Source organism: Camelus ferus, chromosome 12 (genome assembly GCF_009834535.1).
Source record: "Camelus ferus isolate YT-003-E chromosome 12, BCGSAC_Cfer_1.0, whole genome shotgun sequence".
In the NCBI taxonomy this organism is placed as follows: domain Eukaryota; kingdom Metazoa; phylum Chordata; class Mammalia; order Artiodactyla; family Camelidae; genus Camelus; species Camelus ferus.
The window spans coordinates 19413136-19435023 of NC_045707.1; the positions used below are offsets into that span (position 1 = coordinate 19413136).

At 33.5% G+C, this 21888-nt stretch overlaps 2 protein-coding genes across 2 annotated transcripts; one reads left to right on the forward strand and one right to left on the reverse strand.

The window, feature by feature from the left end:
• The first annotated feature begins 2525 nt into the window (after positions 1–2525).
• LOC102505032 (olfactory receptor 6C3-like) lies at positions 2526–3872 on the forward strand. Its single transcript, XM_006185985.2, has one exon. The coding sequence runs from the start codon at positions 2566–2568 to the stop codon at positions 3502–3504; it is 939 nt and encodes a 312-aa protein (XP_006186047.1). The 5' UTR covers positions 2526–2565; the 3' UTR covers positions 3505–3872.
• Positions 3873–8489: 4617 nt separating this feature from the next.
• LOC116667609 (olfactory receptor 6C1-like) lies at positions 8490–9468 on the reverse strand. The gene has a single exon (XM_032493048.1). The coding sequence runs from the start codon at positions 9451–9453 to the stop codon at positions 8515–8517; it is 939 nt and encodes a 312-aa protein (XP_032348939.1). The 5' UTR covers positions 9454–9468; the 3' UTR covers positions 8490–8514.
• Positions 9469–21888: the final 12420 nt, after the last annotated feature.

Sequence of the window (21888 nt, forward strand, 5' to 3'; positions counted from 1 at the left end):
AGTCAGTATCTGGTAATCAATAAAATCTCAAACACTGATGGCTACATGTATTATTGTTACAGAGTTTAAGAAACAAAATATGAAAAGAATCACTATTTGAATATAAAAATAAAGGCAAAGGATAAGAATTTTCATCAGTAGGAAATCAGTTTCAGTGAAATGTGTTGAATAAATATTTTCAATCTGTATTTTAACATGTATCAATTTGTAAAACAAATTCAGCCCACCTCAATGTCTATCTATGTATTGCCCTGTGTGTTAATTAGTTTTTTATTCATCCTTTCCTACTGTTTTTTTCTGTCCTACTTTCAAATACTTTCATCTTTCAATCCTATAAATAATCTGCACTCCTAGCAATGAAGGCATACGTGCTTTACATTCATATTTATAACTGTGAAGAAAATAAATTGTAAAATGTTAAATTTATATTACATATATGTGTTTATATAGTATATGTGATGTGTATTGTATTCTTTTAGTAATAAAATTTCCATCTCTCATAGAAGCAAATGTGGAAATCAAGTTAAAAATATCCAATATCCAATGCCAGACTTCCAAATATTTATATTCTTGGTTCATAAATATTCCCATAAAGAGATGTCATACGTACAAATAGAAACTGAGGATGAGTCCAGCATTTATGGGAGAAAAATAGGGACTTGTTATACAATCATAGAAAAGTCAGATTCTAAATCGAACTTTCACACACTCAGCATCACAGGTTGTTTATGAATTTGCCTCATTTACCTCAATCATTTTGCTTTTTTTATATTTTCTTAACCATATTTATAAAATGATTTATCTGTGTCTTTTAATGATGCCTCACTTGGCACTCTGTTTACTTAATGAATTCCCCTGAGCGAGCAAGAAAAACACAGATAAAAGAAGGCCAGTTCCATATGTATGACATACACAGAGAACATTCCTATTTTCTATTTTTTGAAGAAGCATTTAGGGAAAAATATAATAGTTTTTGAAGCCTAAGGAAAATATTACTTATATTTTATACCTGTATAACCACAGAATTGCAAAAGCTCACTTAAAATATTTATATTAATACAAAGAAACATGTCTTAATAAATAGTGTTTTGTGTTATATGAAAAGGGTCAAATGTAAGAGTACTATACTAGTTCACTCAGGTATTAATGAATTTGTACATGGAGCTTCAGTAGGAGACAAAAAGCAAGTATGAATTCTATTATAAGAAAATATGCCCCAAAATTTGCAATAACAGGAATGAAGGATATTGTGGGTCAATTATCAGTCTAATAATGAGAACTATAATCCTAGAGAGCTATGACAAAGTTAACCACCACACTTGCTTTGAGAGTATGACAGAAATCAAAAACATCGCTAACTCAATTTACCAGCCCTGAAATTATATAAATATGGAAACAAATCAGATAATAAAATTTGAGACTGAATCATCAAGAAGAACCAGGACGTAAGTAAACTTGTTATTATTATTGTTATTATTATTCAGTATAATATACATTATTCTATCTCATTTAAATGTTTAAAGTATTATTCACATATGTGTTTGTGAACTTTCAACTCTTTTCATATTAAAAATTAAATGCTTGTTTCCTCCCAAGAAGACTATTAATGGAGTCCTAAAGAGGCAGCACAGCAATAAGTCTTGGGTTGGTCATTAATTTTTTTCTAAGTTAAATGGCATGCTCTTACAGAAATAGGATTATAAAAAAGACATTCTCCATTGGAAAAATATGTGCTTCCCAGTAAATGTTATTTGGACCATTTACTTGTTCATTTGCTAAAGTAATGTTGTTTTTTAAAAAAAAAAAAACTGCATTATGCATTGTATGAATTAAGTTGTTTCTAGGCAACTATTTATTTTAGTATTAGAAGCTGCCCTTTCTTGTCTTTTGGCCTTTTTATCAGAAAAGGAAAAAAATTTTGATGTCAATCAAAGCCTTAAGAAAGAAATTTAGGAAAGAATGCCAGCAAAACATTCCCATGGATAAGTACATAAGTTCTAAAGTGAGATGATTACTATGTTGACTTGTTTAAACTTGTGAAAGTATCCTAAACTATGTGGGCCTCAGTTTCTCAAAATGTAAAGTGTGGAGGGAGGACTGCACAACTTCCTGTAAACTTTCGAATTCTATATTTAGGTTATCTGCAATCCATATTGGTTTTCATAATACTGAGGAAAGAAAAAGAATCAATGAGAATATTTTTGTATTTTTTTACAAAAGAAGCTAAATATTTTAAAGAATAATTTCAAGCTTAATTTTAAAGAAACGTTAGAAGAAATAGTTTCTGCTTAAATGTTATCATAAGTTTTTATTTTATCCACAGCCTGTGATAATGTATTTACAAAGGTGAGAGATCAATAGTTAACTTCATTACTCAAATGAAAGGTCGAATGGAAATTGGAAAGAGTTATTGAAGGGGACCCACATTTTTAAATTGCATAGATTATTCATTATCATTGATACTTTAAAAATTTTATATTCTATCCTCAGACTTATTTTAACTTTTTTATGTTCTATAGGGGGAAGGTAAATTTTCTGTTCTAAAGTAGGGGAGAAGGATCAGCAATGAAAAATCACACAGTACCCACAGAATTCATTCTTCTAGGACTAGCCAATGACCCAGAGCTTCAGATTGTGATTTTTCTCTTTTTAATCATCACATATATATTAAGCGTCACTGGAAATTTGACCATCATCGCTCTCACCTTGGTGGACTCCCATCTACAGACCCCTATGTATTTCTTTCTCAGGAACTTCTCTGTATTAGAAATTTCATTTACCACTGTCTGTATCCCTAGATTTCTGGGCACAATTATCACCAGGGACAAAACTATTTCATACAACAATTGTACCACTCAGTTGTTTTTCTTTATCTTCATGGGTATAACTGAATTTTATCTTCTAACTGCCATGTCCTATGATCGTTACGTGGCTATCTGCAAACCCCTGCATTACACAACCATCATGAATAAAAGAGTCTGCATATTGCTTGTCTTTTTTGCTTGGCTGGCAGGATTCCTAAATATTTTCCCTCCAGTTATTCTTTTTCTCCAGTTAGATTACTGTGGCTCCAATATTATTGATCACTTTGCTTGTGACTATTTCCCCCTCTTGCAATTGTCCTGCTCAGACACGTGGCTCCTAGAAGTGATTGGTTTTTACTCTGCAATCGTGATTCTGCTTTTCACTTTGGCCTTAATAATTCTATCCTACATGTTCATCATTAAGACAATTCTGAAACTGCCTTCTGCTAGTCAGAGAAAAAAGGCATTTTCTACATGCTCCTCTCACATGATCGTCATTTCCATCTCTTATGGAAGCTGCATCTTCATGTATGCCAACCCTTCAGCAAAAGAAAAGGCATCCTTGACAAAAGGAGTAGCTATTTTGAATACTTCTGTTGCTCCTATGATGAATCCATTTATATATACCCTGAGGAACCAGCAAGTGAAGCAAGCATTTAAGGATACCATCCAAAAGGTCATGTTTTATTCTAGTAAATGAAAGTATTTGTAGCATTAAAAGAATAAAATTTTGTCAATGCATTCTATTATTCACACTCTCTCCAAACTCTCTTTCCTTCACTATTTACATTATATATATTTGGTTATGTATTTTTTCCCTCTTGTTTATTCCCATATAAAATCTCCCCCATTATGAACCCAATAAATTTGACAAAGCTAAATATTGCCTCAGAACTTTTCTGTAAATTGTATTATTTAAATGCATTTGGATGAAGTGAAAAGCACAGGTTAATGTTACAGTTTTGAGTAGAAGTGGTTTGCTTTTGAGGAGACATAGGCCATTTAGTTTGATGGAAAGAGTGTTAGAATAGAATAGAAGTGGATCTTTGAACTTTTCATTCATACTAGGTAATACAAAGGAAAGTTACTAGGAATTTTTTATTCTATTTGGCAATTCCATGAAATCAAATAACCACGATCACCAGAGGGTTTGAAATAAAATATAAGTAGCTACTCAAACATTTTTAAAAGATCAGAAACTCATATATATTCAAGTTCTTTATGCTATTAATAGTATCTATGATAATAATGAGAAGGAGGAGAAGGAAGAGGTAGAGGGGTAGAAGATAACATTTTTTCAGCAATTACCATATTCCAGATCTATTCTAACTGTTTTCTGCATGTTGGCTCATTGAATTCTGCCAACAACTTTATGAGGTACCTATAATTGTTATTCTCTTTCAGTGAGAGGTGTTTTTCTTTAGGTAGATCTAACATCTCAAAAAATTAAAAACAGAGAACAGATAATGTAAAATAATGTCAAGTAAAATGGATGAAAAATGGTGAGAGTTCAGCTTTCTGGAGAAACAAGTTTTAATCTGAGAGTCTAGAAATGCCTTTAGGGTTTTGGGAAGCAGAGAAAAACAGCATCTGTTGATACTATTCTGAACAGTATTAGATACGTCATATGCAATATTCATTTTGCAAAACCTCTTAGAGAGTGAGTGTTACAGTTCCTACTACACAGGTGTATAGAATGAAACTGAGGTTGAGAGTTCAATGTCACAGAGATATACCTTTCTGAACTGAAATTTAAATCTACTTTTTTTTTTTAACATCAAAATCAAGACTAGTAGGGGTACTGTCACTTGAACAATGACTTTCATTTGTAACAATTTATGAATAGAAATTTATGTTAAATATTAGAACTGTTAAAGGGTTTTCTCATTCTGGCTTTACTATGATCAAATAAAATATGCCTCAAAAAACAGGGAGGGGAGGGTATAGCTCAGTGGTAGATTGTGTGCTTAGCATGCACAAGGTACTAGGTCCTATCCCTACCTTCATTAATAAATAAACAAACAAACAAATAAATAAAAACAGTTGTTAAGTGGCATAATATAAAATAAAAAAGAAAAATGAACACTAAAAAAAAAATACCTTAAATATATCCAATTCATTATTTCTTTGTCATACTAAGTTGTCTAGCCATGATGAAAATACACATTTATTTGAACACTATTTTAAAAGCTAAATCAATGTTGTGTATGTTATTATATAAATTATATGTGTTTATTTTGGGTAAAATGTTTTTTTTAAATGTTTTTTTTAAAGCTGCTGATTACCGTGACATTGGAACCATTCTAAATTATTTTAAAGTATTTATTTATTTAAAAAAAATTTATTGAGTATCTACTACATGGTAGATGCATGTTCTGCACAAGGAGGATTAGTGACTTCTGGTAAATGTTTAACAACTGCCTGTTGGCAGATGGAGAAGAGGAGCTGATTTGTAGAGTTTGTCAGTTTCTATGATGGTCTCTCACCATAGCAGATTTCAAGCTACAAATGTGCCCTTGACTGACCACAAAATTGAGTAGACTTGCACAATTGGCTTCTGGTGTTAACCATGCAGATACCTGGGAGAGGAGACTTGCCAGTGTAAGAACATTTAGTGTAAATACACTAAGGTTTTAGGAGGAAAATCATGTCATTTGCAAAGAAAGATTTTTTTTGTTTCCCTCTTTCCAATAATTTTAAATATATTTGTTTTCTTATGCTAGTGCCCTGAATAGAACCTCCAGCAGAGCACTGAATAAAAGCAGTGACAGTGGTCATTCTCTTCTTGTAGCTGATTTTACCAAGGCTGTTACTATTGTTTAAATAAATTAGGCATATTTGCTGTAATTTTTAAATCATATGCTAGGATAGAGAACTGGAAAAGTAAATCTCATGTACAGATCAAGCAGATTCAAAAACTATGAAGATTTTTAAAAATACTTGCTTTAACTGTCTTTTTAAAATTTCTTAAAAATTTGTTGACATATTATAAACCAGAACTTAAACATATCTTTCACTCCTGTATACTTTCAGTATGAAATTCCTAAAATACAAGCTTGTTTTCTTGCTTAACTACAGTGCAATTTCCAAGCTAGGAAAATTGACATGCACACACACACAAAATTTTGTTGTCATTTATCACCTTGCCCTTACTGACATATCCCCAGTCGTTCCAAAATATCATTTTATACTTGACTTGTTCAAATTAGAGCCAAACAAGGAACATACAGCCTACCTGGCTGTGATGATTGAGTCATGTCTTTAATGCTACTGAAACAATGTTCTGTTCTATTTTACTAAGAGATTTTTAAAAATCATGAATGGCATTACATTTTATCAAAGGAGGTGTGATTTTCTTTTTTTCACTTTTTTTAATCTTTAATTTTTTAATGTTTAAATTCCTCAAGAACGCTTTCTAAATATCAATTACTTTTGGGATAAAATCATATGGAACATGAAATAGTAGTTTGCTAATTTCCTTCAGTATTTTATCTCCTAATTTAACAGTCAAGTTGCTGGTGATTTTTCATTTCTCAGATTATCTTTGGATACCAAGAATGACATAAAAGAACAAAAATGAGTTAGAAATGTTTACCTCTTCTTTTCTTCTGGAACTGTTTTATAAGATTGCTCTCGTTCATGCTCATTATAAAAAAATTAAAGTTGGTGTTAAATTTAAAAATCTTACATCTATTACTGAATTTTCACATTTTAGTCAAACTACATTACATTAAATGAGAACATGTGGGTCAATGTTTATAGAAAAATCTAAGACAGGGGTTGAAAAACTATGGTCCACGGGCCGAATTTGGCCCACCATATATTTGTGTTCAATAGTTTATCAGAACACACCTAAGCCCGTTCATTTACACGTTGTTTATAGCTGTATTCACACTACAAAGAGGGAGAGTTGAGTAGTTGCATAAGAGACACTATGACCTGCAAAATCTAAATTATTAATGTATTGTCCTTTACAGAGAAAGTTTATTAACCTCTCATATCGATAATCAAAATGCTCAGATTCCAAACATTTACAATAACCACTAAGGAGGCCGTATAGAGTGTTACAGAGGGATGCATCGTCTCCTAAGACCAGCATAAACTCCTTCATATCTTTTGTAATAGTTTTACAGTTCTTTTAATTCTCAGATCTATACTTGTCTGAATTTTATGGTATATTTTTATTGAGTACTTAAGAACCTACAATCATCAATCAAGTCTAAACTTCATTATTTTTGAATGTTTCCAGTTTAGTTTAGGAACTGTAGTTTCAGTATGAAGGAAGGAAATAATAACTCCATTACCTCTCTGCAAAATGCAAATGTCACTTTTTAAAATACGTTGTTTTGTTTGTTTTTCAGCACATCATAGACCTGAGTCTGTCAACTGCATATACTACATGACTATCAAGGAGAATCTGGTTCAATGAATTAACAATTACAGCCTTTGTTTTGCAGAAAAAATGGTTAAAAAAATTTAGGATGATTTTGAGCAACATTATTATTATTTCAGGTTTTGAATTCATGGAAAATGGGAAAAGAAAAGTTTGGGCCAGAATTGCATGATCCTATATGATCATCACAGAAATCCTAATTAGCATGTTTTCCAATATGATGCCATATTCTGATGCTTAAAAAAGAACATAAATTTTTTTTAATTTTAATTTTATATACAGTGAAACTTTGCCATTGTTAGCTATTTTCTACCAATTTAACTAGGCTTGTCTTTTAAGTAAGCAATTATGTAAATAGTATGTGTAATCTATTATATTAAAATAGCCACAAATATGAGAAAGTTACAAAACTCTTAGCTACTGATTATCCAAAGACCAGCTTAACATCAGGCATTTGTTTAAATGCACTACTGAGCCACAGCAAATGTAGTCATATTTGGCATCTAGTAATATTTATCTCTCCAGGCTTCTATTAAGAATTGTTATATATGTAAGTTAATTTTGAAGTTCCAAAAAAAAAATGGGGCGTTTCATACTTTTTCCCTGAGCAACTGTGTATTCAAAACAGTGTTTTGAATTGATAAATTATATGGCACAGAAAATTTTAAACTTAGTAGTGAGAAATGTTTTTCATTTCTCAAAAAATATAATTACATTATTCTTTCAGTTGTCCTGTTTTTCACATAGTTACTAAGTGGTCCACAATGTGGCGGGGATAGTATGTGTAACATTCTAGGAAGACTGTCAGATTTTGCTTATGGTCATTGGGTACTAAATTAAAAATAATGTTAAACATGATTTAATATTTCCTCAATTTCTAGAAAGGGTGTGTCCTGGTGAACCATAAGACGCAGTTCTCTCTTGTGTGCTCTTGCCCCAACTCTTTCTGTCTTTCTTTCATTTTCTAAAAATTATTCTGAAAAATTGGAATTAGAAAAGATTTCAAAAATGCACTGAGCTTAGTCTCATAGTTACTGAGTGGAAAGACCAGCCCAAAGGAAGGGAAGTGCATGAGAGAAGGAAGAGAATTTAAAAGGAAAATGAATAAATATATATACAGATGAAGAATTTGAAAGGAAAAAAAGAAAAATATATACATATACAAATATTCTTGATAACACACTGGCAATAAAATTATAAGCAATGAAAAATAACTCTTGGGAGACTATGAGGAAATTAATAGATGTTGAGAACCCTGATTTTCATTTAATTTCTCTACTTTATGCCTCTAATTTATGGAAGAGCACATTTGTTTTTTCATTTGCTTGAGAAAAATACAATCTTCCTTGCCATGTGCATGAAGGCTCGTTTCACTTGCTGATTCCTTAGGCTGTAAATAAAGGGGTTCAGCATGGGGGCTACTGAGGTGTTGAGCACAGCCACACCCTTGCTCAAAGACAGTCTGTCTTTTGCTGATGGTTTAATGTACATGAAGATACAGCTACCATAAGAAATGGAGATGACAATCATGTGGGAAAAACACGTGGAAAAGGCCTTTGTCCTCTGACTGGTAGAAGGAATCCGCACAATTGTGCTGATGATATATATGTAGGACAGGAATATCAGTGCCAAAGTGAACATTAGAGTGAACACCGCGCAGGAAAAAAGCATTGTCTCCAGGAATTTGGTGTCTGAACAAGAAAGGTGTAATAAGGGGGAAAAATCGCAAGTAAAATGGTCGATGACATTGGACTTACAGTAATAAAGCTGTATGGATATCATAAGTAATGGGAATGTGATTAAGAATGAAGCCAGCCAAGAAGCAAAGACAAGCAGTATGCAGACTCTCTGGTTCATGATGGTCAAGTAATGCAGAGGTTTGCAGATGGCAACATAGCGGTCATAGGACATGGCGGCCAATAGGTAAAATTCAGTGACTCCCAGGAGAATGAAAAAAAATAACTGAGCCATACAGTCATCAAAGGAAATGGTTTTATCTCCTGTAACAATGGTGCTCAGGAACCTGGGTATAGTGACAGTTGTGAATGACACCTCTAGTAAGGAGAAGTTTCTGAGGAAGAAATACATGGGGGTCTGGAGGTGGGAGTCCAGCAGGGTCAGGGTGATAATGGTCAGGTTCCCTGTGATGCTGAGCATGTAGGTGATGAGCAGAAAGATGAAGATGACAGCCTGAAGCTGTGGGTCATCGGACAGTCCCAGGAGGATGAACTCTCTTATTACTGTGTAGTTCCTCATTTTTTTTTTTCTCTTCTCTTGTGTCAACTACAAGAGGAAACACAAAGAGAAGACTTAAAGAAAAGAGGATTACCCACAGATAGCATTGGAATTTGCCTCTGGAAGTCAACTATTATGCCATGCTAATTTAATTTAGGAGATTTTTAAAACAAGTTCATGAACATAGATGACATGTTTTAAAGTAAGATTTTTATGAAAGAGCCTATATGATCAAATAATCAAACTTACCCTGTAAACAAAATTAATCTTGATTTGGCTATATTTAATAAAAATGAAGGTAACATTAAAGAGAAAAAGATTTTATTTTAGTGGATATTAAATTCCAGTTTTGTTAATTGAGGTCTGTATTTACTAAGACTCACTTCCCAAATCATTGCTTGCTGTTGTTACATTGCGGCAAAGGTTAATTAAATTATTAAAGACACTCTAGGTTTATTTCTGAAGCTCAGTAATCTATCCTTGGTGGAAGATCTGATGCCCCATCACCTTCAACCAGGGGATTATACATACTGGAACAGGCATGACTTAAAGAACTGTCTCCAACCTGGATGGAAGGACCCTTTATCAGGTACTCTTAACCAGACCATGCACAGTGAAACCTAAAGGAAATTGACTTTTGGATTAATTTCCAGTCAGAAAGAGCCCTTGCACTGGCCTACAGAGTAGTGCTCACCTTAAAACAATGCTCAAATGGAGAAGAAGCTACCAGGCCACGATGAGAAGACGACAACATCTGAGGTAGACAGTTGACCGAAGACACCAGACCAGGCCTGTTTACCAATTACTTTGATAATTGTTCATACCTTTGATTATGAACTAATCCAATTGTTAGGTTTATGGTAAATTACCTATATCTAGTACTTCTGTGTTACCTTGGCGGGTTTCCCTACTCCAAGGCTCTCACAAGATAGCCCTCAGAAAATTTATTCTAAAAAGAAATTATAGTTCTGTTTAGGCCACTGTTGACATTACAAGGTGGGAGGCCTCACCTGGCCAATTAATAATACCTGCTCTGAGCCTGACCATGAATATGAATTTTCTTATAAGATCACTCAAGCTCAATCAGAAACACAAGGAAAATTTTAACCCAAAAAGGTAACTTCTCGACTATTAAATTCTTACTCGTGACTTTATTAACATTACTAGCTGTATTATTGATACCCTGTCTATTTTATAAGATTGTTCTCTCTTACATTTTCCAGTGTGTAACTAGGCCTCCAACAAGATTGATGATGGCTAAACATCTTGAGGAAAACGATAAAATTTACAAATTTATAACTGCATAGAATAATTTTAATAGTGTGATTCTAGGTATGGGAATGAGCAACAAGGGGTAAACATTTCCTGGATCATAATACACTAGTAAGACAGGTGATCCAGAGAATTTTTAGTATCAACAGGCCTGATCCAAAAACTAGCACTTTGAGTGGCATGTCAACAGATACTTCACCAGATATAGGAATGAGCCTTCCTAGCACCATGAGACAAAATTGGTCATGAAATGTCTCCCAAAATATTGGTCGAATTTAGGACCAAGGGGGAGCACTGTCAACTAAAATACTGCAATCATATCAGTAAACAAAGAATGCTGAAACCAAGTCATCAGCGGCTGCCACCACCCCCCAGTGAGAACAGGCCTACAGCCCAGCCTCTGTAGCCACTCACAATGGTGCAACTCTGAGGGGACTCAGAATAAGAAAGGACAGGATACTGGCCCTAGATAGCCAGATGCTTGTCAAAGGAATGAGTTAAATGAGCCCACATGTTTCCTTCCTCCCATACATAGAAAAGCACTAAATTCTTTAACTTGAGATGTCTGGTTTTCTTTAGATACCAAGCACTCTTTTATTGTTCAAAATACCTGGTCTTTGTTGTAAAGCTCCTATATATCCAACCTCCTCCCCCACCTCTTCAGAGCAGTCCCTCAGAGCAATCTGAGGGGCTGTCATCCCGGCTCGAGTCCTCTTGCCAAATAAAACATAACTCTAAAAAATAAATGAATGAATGAATGAATGAATGAATGAATTAAAAAATAAACTGAGATTTTTACCATATGTCAGTGTCTGTTTCAAATATAATGTTTCTTTATAAAATCCCTATTTGACTGAGTGGAAACAGGTTAAAATGATTTTTAAAAATCCTATCCAAATCACAGAACCTAAATGGGAAGAGCAGGGATTTTAACCTGGGTTTTTCTAAAACCTAGGAATACTGGAATACAAATGCTACCTGTTTACTTCTTAAAAGCCTCCCCCTAAATGACTCCCTTCCCAATGGGAAACACCTTGTCTTTTCTTCCACTCCAATAAAAGCATCTGATTTCCTAATTTTTGTCACCCAAATTCCTGTAATATTATTTCCTAGTGTAATATAGAAAAGCCAGATGTGTCAGGAAAAAGGTCACTCAAATGGGTATGTCTCCCAAATCTGAAAGTCATTGGAGTTAAATCTTTAACAACGTGACAGCTTTCTGAGTTTCCACTCTCACGGTCACTTTCCCAACCTCCTGCTCCTCCTCTGAAGCCACAGATAATGGATTTATTGCCATGACTTCCTCAGACTTAGCGAGTCCAAGGGAGAAAGGATGTAGACTAGACACTGAGTTTTGGATCTGCATTATGGGTCAAGGACACCAAACTGTACAAATGTCTAAAATAAAATGTTACCCTCCATCAAACATTTTTTCTCCAAAATTTCTCACATCTAAGTGATATTAGTATTCTCTCACTCTATATATATTCTACTATCTCATATATTTTTATATTTTGCCTTTTATCTACATCAGGATTCACTTAATAGAAGTTCTATTTTGTCAGCACATTAGAGTAATCATGAAATAGCAATGAAAACCATTGATTTTGTCTTCCTAAATAACAGTAGTAATAATAATGCATTTATTTTAAAAAGAAACTAAGTTTCCTCAATAAATTTCCTCAGTACATTTTCATATCAGTAATTCTGTGAATTCGCATTACATGGTCAAGTTTACATTCCAATGTCAGGAGAGAATTTTCTACAATAGAATGTTTAATTTCAAGATACACGTTTGTTGATTTCTGGTATGTGATACATCGTAATACTATGAAATTTCTCAACTTTGTTTTCTTCCCTTACATACGTGAGCTTTCTTTTCACTTACTTCACTTTCTAGCAAAAAACTATTGCTGCTTTCAAATTAAGGAAAATTCCAGTTGAAGTGGATGGTGGCCAAGGCTACTGCGAGAGCATGTGAAGTTCACAAGAAAATGAACTTATTCTTTCACTATTCCTCAGAGACTAGAGAAAAAGTCTTAACAGCACTTAGAAGAAAAACAGACATTATAAATACATATTCTGTGAATAAATTTATGGCCATTCAAGAATGATAGATACTTACAAATGTAAAATTCATTGTTCTCAATGAACAATCTTCTGGGATTAATAGCTGTGTGTGATTCTTTGATCTGTAAACCATTTCTGGGATGTTTCTGGTAAAGTAATCAATGCTATATCTAAGTCAGTAAGACATCCTTTCAGACTTTCCTTCCTAACTATTCATTCACATTTTTTCCTAGTCCTATGTGATTTATGATAACAAGCTTCATATTCCTTTCTATTCCTTCCTTTTTAATGAATTCTCATATCTTGGAAATCTCATCATTGAATCAAGCTTGTAGCTCACTGCAAGTGAAAATTAACCTATTCAGCAAGCAAATGCTTGCCCTTGTGTTAAATAAAACAACTAGAAATGATTTTCAGGAAACTTCTGCCATTCCACAGTAAATCATAACTATGGCTTCATAATAAATCATAATGATGGCTTCACAATAAATCATAAGGAGAAAAGAAACAGCATTCTACAAATTGTTCAATTTAAAAAGCAACTATATTTCAATGTCCTATCAAAGATCAAGAGATTGTCTTTTCTTATTTTATATAAATTGTGAGAAGCTCCCTAAATTCCACAATATAACTGGAAACTTAGATTATCTTCCCACATTCTCTATGTGTACTGAATTTTCTCTTCTTATGTTAAAACTCCTAAGAAGCCATAAGTGAGCTTGTGAACACATATATCCTCAATACAATCTTCACCCTCAACATTACTATACAGTTTTCCAATTCTCTGTCTTTCCCCTGACGAATCTTTTTCTTGGTGTTAGGTCTGTATGCTAGGTTAATTTGTCAGTGACTAGAACAGAGCGTTGGATTATTTTGATATTTTGGGTTTGGTTTTATAACAACCCTAATTTTTTTTTTCTAGAATGATTTATTCTACTTCTGACTCTGTTTGCTGAGTAAGAACTCATCATGTAAGAACTTCATTATGACAGCATGAAAAAAAATTTCAGAAGAATCAATTTAGATTATTTTCAAATTATTACTTTAAGATTATCTTCAAATAGTCCTATAATTTAGAATTCTGTTTCTCTGAGTGTTTTGAAAGAAAAAAGTGACCTTGCTTTTTGCCTAATGGGAAGGGGGAGGCAGATCAAGTCAGTGAGATCAAAGTACCAACCAGTATGAATAAGAATAACGAAAGAAAAAGTGTTGTAACCTAAATCACTCTCAAAATCCATAGGTTTTCAAAGAGATGTTCTCTTTCTCTCCTGATTGTCTCAGTTTGTAAATAGTATCTATAATTGAAGATAATGTATAACTTCAAAAGGAAAAGCAATTCTCATATGAATTACGGCATCAGGACTTAATTTTAATTTATAATGTGTGTGATTATTGGGACAGCCTGCAGGCTTTGCATTCCAAGAGAAATGGATTAAAAATACAACTCTCCCTGAGTTTTAGGTTTGTTTTTTGGTTTTGGGGGGATTTTTTTTTTCCATCGTGAAAATGAGAATATTTCACAGAACTACTTGTGAGAGCTAATTTAAATATAAAGTAAAATTAAATTATATAAAAATTTTATAGCACATACTCCCACACAGTAAACCCATTATCTTCTTTATTCCTAAAAATAAAGTCAATTATCACATTAGAGGCAGATAGTTCCACTATAAAATGATAATAAGGATTTTTGAGGAAACTCATCTGAGAGACAATGCTAATGTTTTACATACTTATCTCATCTACTCATTATGATAACACTGTTACATTTGGAGAAACTTTGACACTGAGAGGTTAAATAACATAAACAAGATCATGCAGCTAGTTATGGTGAAACTGGAATTCTAAACTCTTCCTGCCTGAAACTGATCATATGCTGCTTATCAAACCTACATGCAATTAGGAGGCTGAAACTCACAGATTAATTCTCTGAAAATTAATAAAGAAATCAATTACTATGACAAACAGGAAATAAACATGCTCAATTTTCATAATGCAGAAAGGAATAACAACCTCACATTATTCGAGTCAATTTGATGAAAAATTAAGCTAAGAATTAATAAATCAGAGCTAAGGAAAGGAAAGTTTTCACTGGCTTTAACTTCATAATCTTACCTCTATTTGTACAGAGACATCATAGCAGCTGGTTGAAATTACTTTTAAAAAATACTGTCAAGTATTTCAGTTTTAGGTTAAGAAATCTAGCATTTCTAAAAATCACAGTTTATCAATACATTTGGAATTATTTTATTTCTGTGGCTAATTTTCTTTGATACGTTTTCCATTATAGCCATGGGAGCAAAAATAGGGAAGAAGAAGGAAGTTATGCAGTTACTTTGAGCCTTTCTGGACATGATTTCTGCAAGGATTATAACCTGCATAAGCCACGTGTTATTTTATTCACCCTGTATGCCCAGGCTCATGGGAAATACTCCAGTGAACTCAGTCTGTCTACAGGGGCCAAGAGGAAAACACACTAAGGATTATAAACATGATATCAACATTTGTACCAACATTGAAACAAGAAACTTGGGGGACAATGTTCATTGAGACAAGAGGGTGTGAGAAATAGGCCAGAAGCACATGGAATATTTGCATACTATCTATGAGGAAATAGCTAAACATGGAAATGTTTTAGAAGAGGTTTCCTGAAATTCCTAAACCAAGATTTCTCTGAGAATAGATCTTTTTTTTTTCCTTGCTGACTAAAATCCTAGGATGAGTGAATCTCATGTATAAATATTATATTTTGTTTTCTCATATAAAAAATGTCTCTATAAAAGCGGCTCTTTGATAAAGGGTCAATTTTTGAAGAAGACCTAAAAATTCCTAATGACTATGCACCTAACAGCAGATAATCAAACTATGTGAGGTATAAAATAATAGAATTACAAAAAGAAATAGATGAATACACTACTACAGTTGCAGAAGTCAACATTCATCCATCAGAAATGAACATACCCAGCAGCAAGTAGAAAATTAGTTAAGGACATTGATAAACTCAGCAATGTCATCAATCAACTAACTAGTTAAAATTGACATCTATAAGGTACTTCACCCAATAACAGCAAAATTCACATTTTTCTCAAGCACACATGGAATATTTACCAAGAGAGACTGCATTTTGGGCCATCAAACACACCAAACAAAATTTTAAAATAGAAATAATACAATGTCTGCTCCCAACTGCAATGGAATTAAGCGATAAATCAAGAACAAAAACATAACTAGAAAATCCCCAAATACATGGAAATTAAACAACATGCTTCTAAATAATACGTGGAACAAATAAGTAGTGTCAGAATAAATTTTAAAATATTTTGAAGTAAGTAAAAGTGGAAACACAGCTTGTCAAAATTTGTGGGATACAGTAAAAACAGTGCTTAAAGATAAATTTATAACATGGAATAAACATATTAGAACATACGAAGAATCTAAAATTAATCATCTAAATTGCCACCTCAGGAAACTAGAAAAAGAACAGGAAACTAGAAAAAGGTAAGCAGATAACATAGGATAAAACCTTTATGGTCTTGGGGATAGCAATGACTTCTTAGAAACAACACCAAAGGGTGTCATCCACAAAATAAACAGTGGATAAAATGAACTTCATTGAAACTTAAAACTCCTGCTGTGAAAGGGAATGACAAGAGAATTGTAAGAAGAGCCACAGAAGTATTGTAAAAAGAAACATCTCATAAAGAACTATTATCGAAAATATGCGAAGAATTCTTAAAACTCATCAATAAAATAACAAAACACCCCAAATAACAAAGGAGCAAAAGATCTTAGCAGACACTTACCCAAGGAAGATATACAGATGGCAAATAAGCATATGAAAACATGTCCATGAATCCTATCTACAATAAGGAAAGACATGGAAACAACCCAAATGTCCATCAACAGATAACTGGAAAAACAAGAAGTGGTCACATATACACAATGGAACACTACGCAGTCATAAAAAAGAATGTAATAATGCCACTTGCAGCAACATGGATGGCCCTGGAGACTGTCATTTTAACAGAAGTGGGTTGGAAACAGAAAGAAAAATGCCATATGATATCACTTATATGTAGAAAAGAAGGAGGAGGAGAAGAAAAAGATGATGACAAATGAACTAATGATTTACAATTTAGATGATTGATTTCTTGAATATGTGTAAGCACATTTGAGTGTCCTCTGTGACTGAATTACTGCATTGTGTTGATTCTTACTTTGTGGTTGGCTTTATTCCTTTGATAACTAGTTAAGTTTAAAAAGCTAAAGCTCTAATCTGTTCTTAGAAGCAATGATCAGTACATATATGTAAACTAAAAAAATATGTGCAGTATACTGTATATATGTATTTACATGCAATGTAATGTATATGTGCAGTCAAACTGTAATAATTCTACCTAATAAAACTGGAAGAAAAAAAAAAAGATGTCCATGAGTCATCAGGGAAATGCAAATTAAAACAAGGAGACTACACTGCCCACCTATCAGAACAGCCAAATCTATTCTAAAACTGACAACATCCAGTGCTGATGGGGATGTGGTACAACAGGCAGTCTCATTCACTACTGACAGGAATGCAACATGGGAAAGCCACTTTGGAAGGCAATTTGACAGTTTCTTCCAAAAGTAACCACACTCGCCCTTCAATCCATCAGCCTTGCTCCTTGGTATTTACTCAAGGGAGTTAAAGACAAGTCCTCACAAAAACAGTGAAACTATTCTTCTCACAGCTTTGTCAATGCTTCTTTGTGCTCCACCAATGTGCTTTATCTTGTCTCTTGGATTCTGCAGCACTCCTAAAGGTATTTTCTCCTATGGATCCGTTATTAAATTGGTGTTTCTGTTGGAATATGAAGGCTGGGGGTTGGAGCCCCCTATTCTGCCACCTTGCTGATGTCACTCTTCCCTACATTATTTTATTTTCAAGAACACTTAATAGCTACCAAAACTAACCATATGCCGGATCATAAACTGGTTCATAATCCAAGCATCAAAAATGTCAAAGAATTGAAAACATTTCTCACTAGAAAATTATTTAGTTAAAAATCAGTATCAGTCCTAAGTAAGAAGGAGTTCAAAGAAAATATTCCGAGTATAGGAGCATGATTAGGGCTTCTGGGTATCAGACAATAATCGATTTTTGTTCTTTCTGTTGGTTCCATGTGTTTATATTTTTTTGATGTAAAATTAAAATTGTTACACATTTATTATCTTCGGATTTTACTTGATGGCACATAACTTAAGTAAAAAGTAAAGACAATACTGCCAAGGCAATCTTGAAGAAAAGGGGAGGGCAAATTACATTACCAGACAGAGCTGAGACAGTGCCTTAGCTGTCCATGGACAGTCAAATAGTCAGTGGGACTGAGGCATCTCAGTACACCATATTAAGAGGTACTTCACATCAGCTTTAGATTGTCAGCAATGGTAATATTTATTATTTATTAATGTGGTTCTCTACTGTAAAGTTTTCCAATGTAAAGCTACTTTCCCCCCTGAGAAATTAAAAATTACTCTGTAGTGCAGGGATATTTTGACTGTATGAATATTATATTGCCTAAGAAACTTTTATTGTAATCATTCCTTATTATTTGTTCTCTAACCTATTTATTGATGGCAATATATAATAATATAACATTAAAACAAATGTGATTTTTCTAAATCCATTACTCTTTCTACATTTATTAGAATTTTACCATAAAGAAAAGCATTTTATTCTCTAATCCTAGTATCAATTTATGCACTTTTTATAGTGTTTTTCTACATAATGTGTTATTGTCTATTTTTATCATTATTCAGTTCATTGCTCCAAATGTCTTGATATTGTCAGTGAGAACAACTTCTAAGTGAATCCTTATCTTTTGACTATGTGGCTACATTTTCAGAGCACTTATATTTTGGAACGATAAGATACTTCAGCTCTTCTTGTCGCTTCAATGTTAAGTCCTGGAATCCACCTGGAGTCAACCATTTCTCCAGTTCTCAGAAGTTATTTTCAGCGAGAAATAGTACTCTGAGTTCAAGATCTGGATGCTTTGTGTGGTTCTTCCTATTGAGTTATCATTATTCCTTGGAGCTTGCAGGAAATAGAGAAAGGAAAAATATTCGGAAAAGGAATGGACTCACAACATTCTTATTCCAGTCCAATAACACAGGATTTTTCACTTCCTCTCTTATACCACATTGTGTCTCTTTCTCTGCAGTGAGAAACCTGGCTCCAACAAACCGATTCTCCTGTCAGTTACTCAATTCTACAACACATACAGTTTCTAGAATTCTGACACTGCAAGTATAAAAACAAACGTACTAAAAAAGTTCATTCTTCTTTGCAAACCTTGTCCTACTGATGGTCTGTTCAAAATGCTATCTTGAAAACCTACTTGTATCAATTTTTTGTTCTTCACCCAACAAGCTTGTTTATTTTAAAATTATATTCACTTGTGTGTATTCAATGTTAAGGTTTTTCCCCATTTTTGACCATTTAATTTCATCTTTGAAATATGTGAAACAATGAGAATATCTCAAAAGTTAATACTATGCAAATAGGTATACTGAGAATTGTGTCACTTACTTTATTTTACTCTAATAATCTCTCTCTCTTTTCCTACCTCAGTACCTGTTTTCACTATACAAGCCTTATACTGTATTTTATCTGTATGCTTAAACCTCTCATATTGGCCTTGTTTCTCAAGATCTCTTGATCATTATTGCATGCCTGTTTCCCACATGAAATTTAGTGCTGGTTTTAGTATTAGTGCTCTTCTACCTTGGCAAATGACCCAGCAATTCCAGTGCTATTTGAAGTCTCGGTGACAAAGAGGATGCTATAAGGCACTTCCGCTTTCCCACAGGTGGAGATTCAAACTACAAACTTTGATTATGGAAAAATCTTTTACAGATAAACATTCTCCTTTGAAACAACAAACCTGAGCTTGCCACTGGGTCTTAGTAGAGACTAAAGGCCAAACCACAGAGCATCAACTGACCATTACATTAGAGTTCCCATAGTCAACAGAGTGTTACTGGACTTTCTAATTTATAACTTGGTAATTTATAGCAGCGATCTATCATCAAAGGGAGATAGTACTTGGGAGCTCAGACTTGAGCAGGTCCAGAAGGCAGAAGTAAAGCTTAGAAACAGATGACTCAGACGTCTTCAAAACCAATTTCTCCTGCATTACATCCTCTTCCTCTGTCCATACGTACGGCACTATTGAGAGTACCTAATAACTAGCTGACCAACGTACAAAGATATGCACCTGGTGACAGACGTTCTGCACAATAGGCTAGCATCCACTAATAAGTAAATGACTGATAGAGAAAATATATGCCATGTAAACTACATAGATTTTTAAGTGCTAGTAGAACTATAGCAGTATTAGTCAAGGTAAATGTTACAGAAAAAAGTATACTTCACATGGAGAGGAATCAATGGTTTTTCTTAATGATAAAAAGTTATGTCCAATAAAAAGTAACAATCCCAATTTGCATCTGCATAAAAACAGAGTTAATATTTTTAAAAATAAAAACATTGCTACAAAGAGAACAAAAGAACTACAGAGACGCTTTGGAAGATTTAAAGAACTCATTAATAACACAAACAGTAGAAGTAGAGATTTAAATCACGTGATTAATGGACTCAAATAGGCGAGCGGACTCAAATAGAACACTGCACTCACCATTACATATAATTTTCCAATTCACAAGAAGTGTTTACAAAACTCTGGCCATATTCTAGGCTATGAAGTGAAGCTCAAGTAATTTACAATGATTTAATTTAAAGAAAGTATGTTTTATAATAGTATAAGAGGATCCTTTTGAAAATCGTACATACCAGCAGACCAATTTCTAGTACTCTGAGGCAAACAACACTCAGTGGCCTCTCCCTCAGCGTAAGGAAGAAATGTGGAGCACGTGCCCCACATCTGGGCTCTTCAGGGCCTGCTGGAGGACTGCTGTCTCTCTAGCCCATCTTGGGGCCCTTATGGTACCTCACATGCTCTAGATGCCCAGAGGCTGCTGAGAACAAAAAGAGCTGTGTGACTTCTTCAAGCAACTGAGTTACAGCAGACAGAAACAGAGCAAGAGATTATAGGTTACTGCTGCATAAAATGGGCAAAAATCTTCCGATTAGAAATCTCCAAACACAAATCTGAGAAGACACATCCTCACAAAAGATTTGAGCAGTCCCCAGAATTTCTAGTGGACAGAATGGGGAAGGTCTTGCCTTTACAAATCCAGTCTAAAAAAAGCTGAGAGATGTGGCTGTTTTCTCAAATTGCAAGCAACAACAACACGTTATAAGAAACATGAAGAGACAGGTGAAAGGGGAAAATGTCCCAATGAAACAAATGAATAAATCTCTAAAAACAGACCCTAAAGGAATGGAGATGGATGAACACCTGACAAAGAAATCAAAATAACTTATAAAGATGGTCCTTGAGTTCAGGAAAGTGCCAGTGTTTAAGTTTTATTGCATTTCTTTTGAACTTTTTAATATAACTATTTTCTAAAAATGATAGAAAACAGAAAATATAGAAATTATATAAATATAACATAATATCATGAACAACATTTATCATGAAAATATGCACCAAATTTCACAAAGTATAAATGTCTCCATTTAATGTGTAATACAATAGTACATATTATTTCTTTGGACTGAAGTTAATATATAATAATATGAACATCTAGATTCTTTACACCTCAAGAAATTATCACTGTTCATCTTCAAAATACACAACAAATTAGACATTAATTCTGGAACTCTACATTTGAAGTACAATGTGAAATCATAGGATCCTTTTAGGGACTGATATTTAAGAGAATTAAAATTATTTTCTACCTCCTGCTGTAAAGTATGACTTAAAGAAATACATTTCATCCCCAGAAAATTCTGTAGGAGAAATATATTTTTAAATGTCAATAAACAATGCACTGGAGAAACTTAAGGCACGGAAGTGGAAGAAATGGATTGGGAAAAGATATTAACTGTACCGTGGGCATAAAGCAACTAAAGAGACTATAAACAGCAAGGATAGTTGTATGACATTCAGGAATTCCAAGATTTAATGTAATAGCTCTTCAGAGTGTCCTTTATTTATGTCAAAAAAT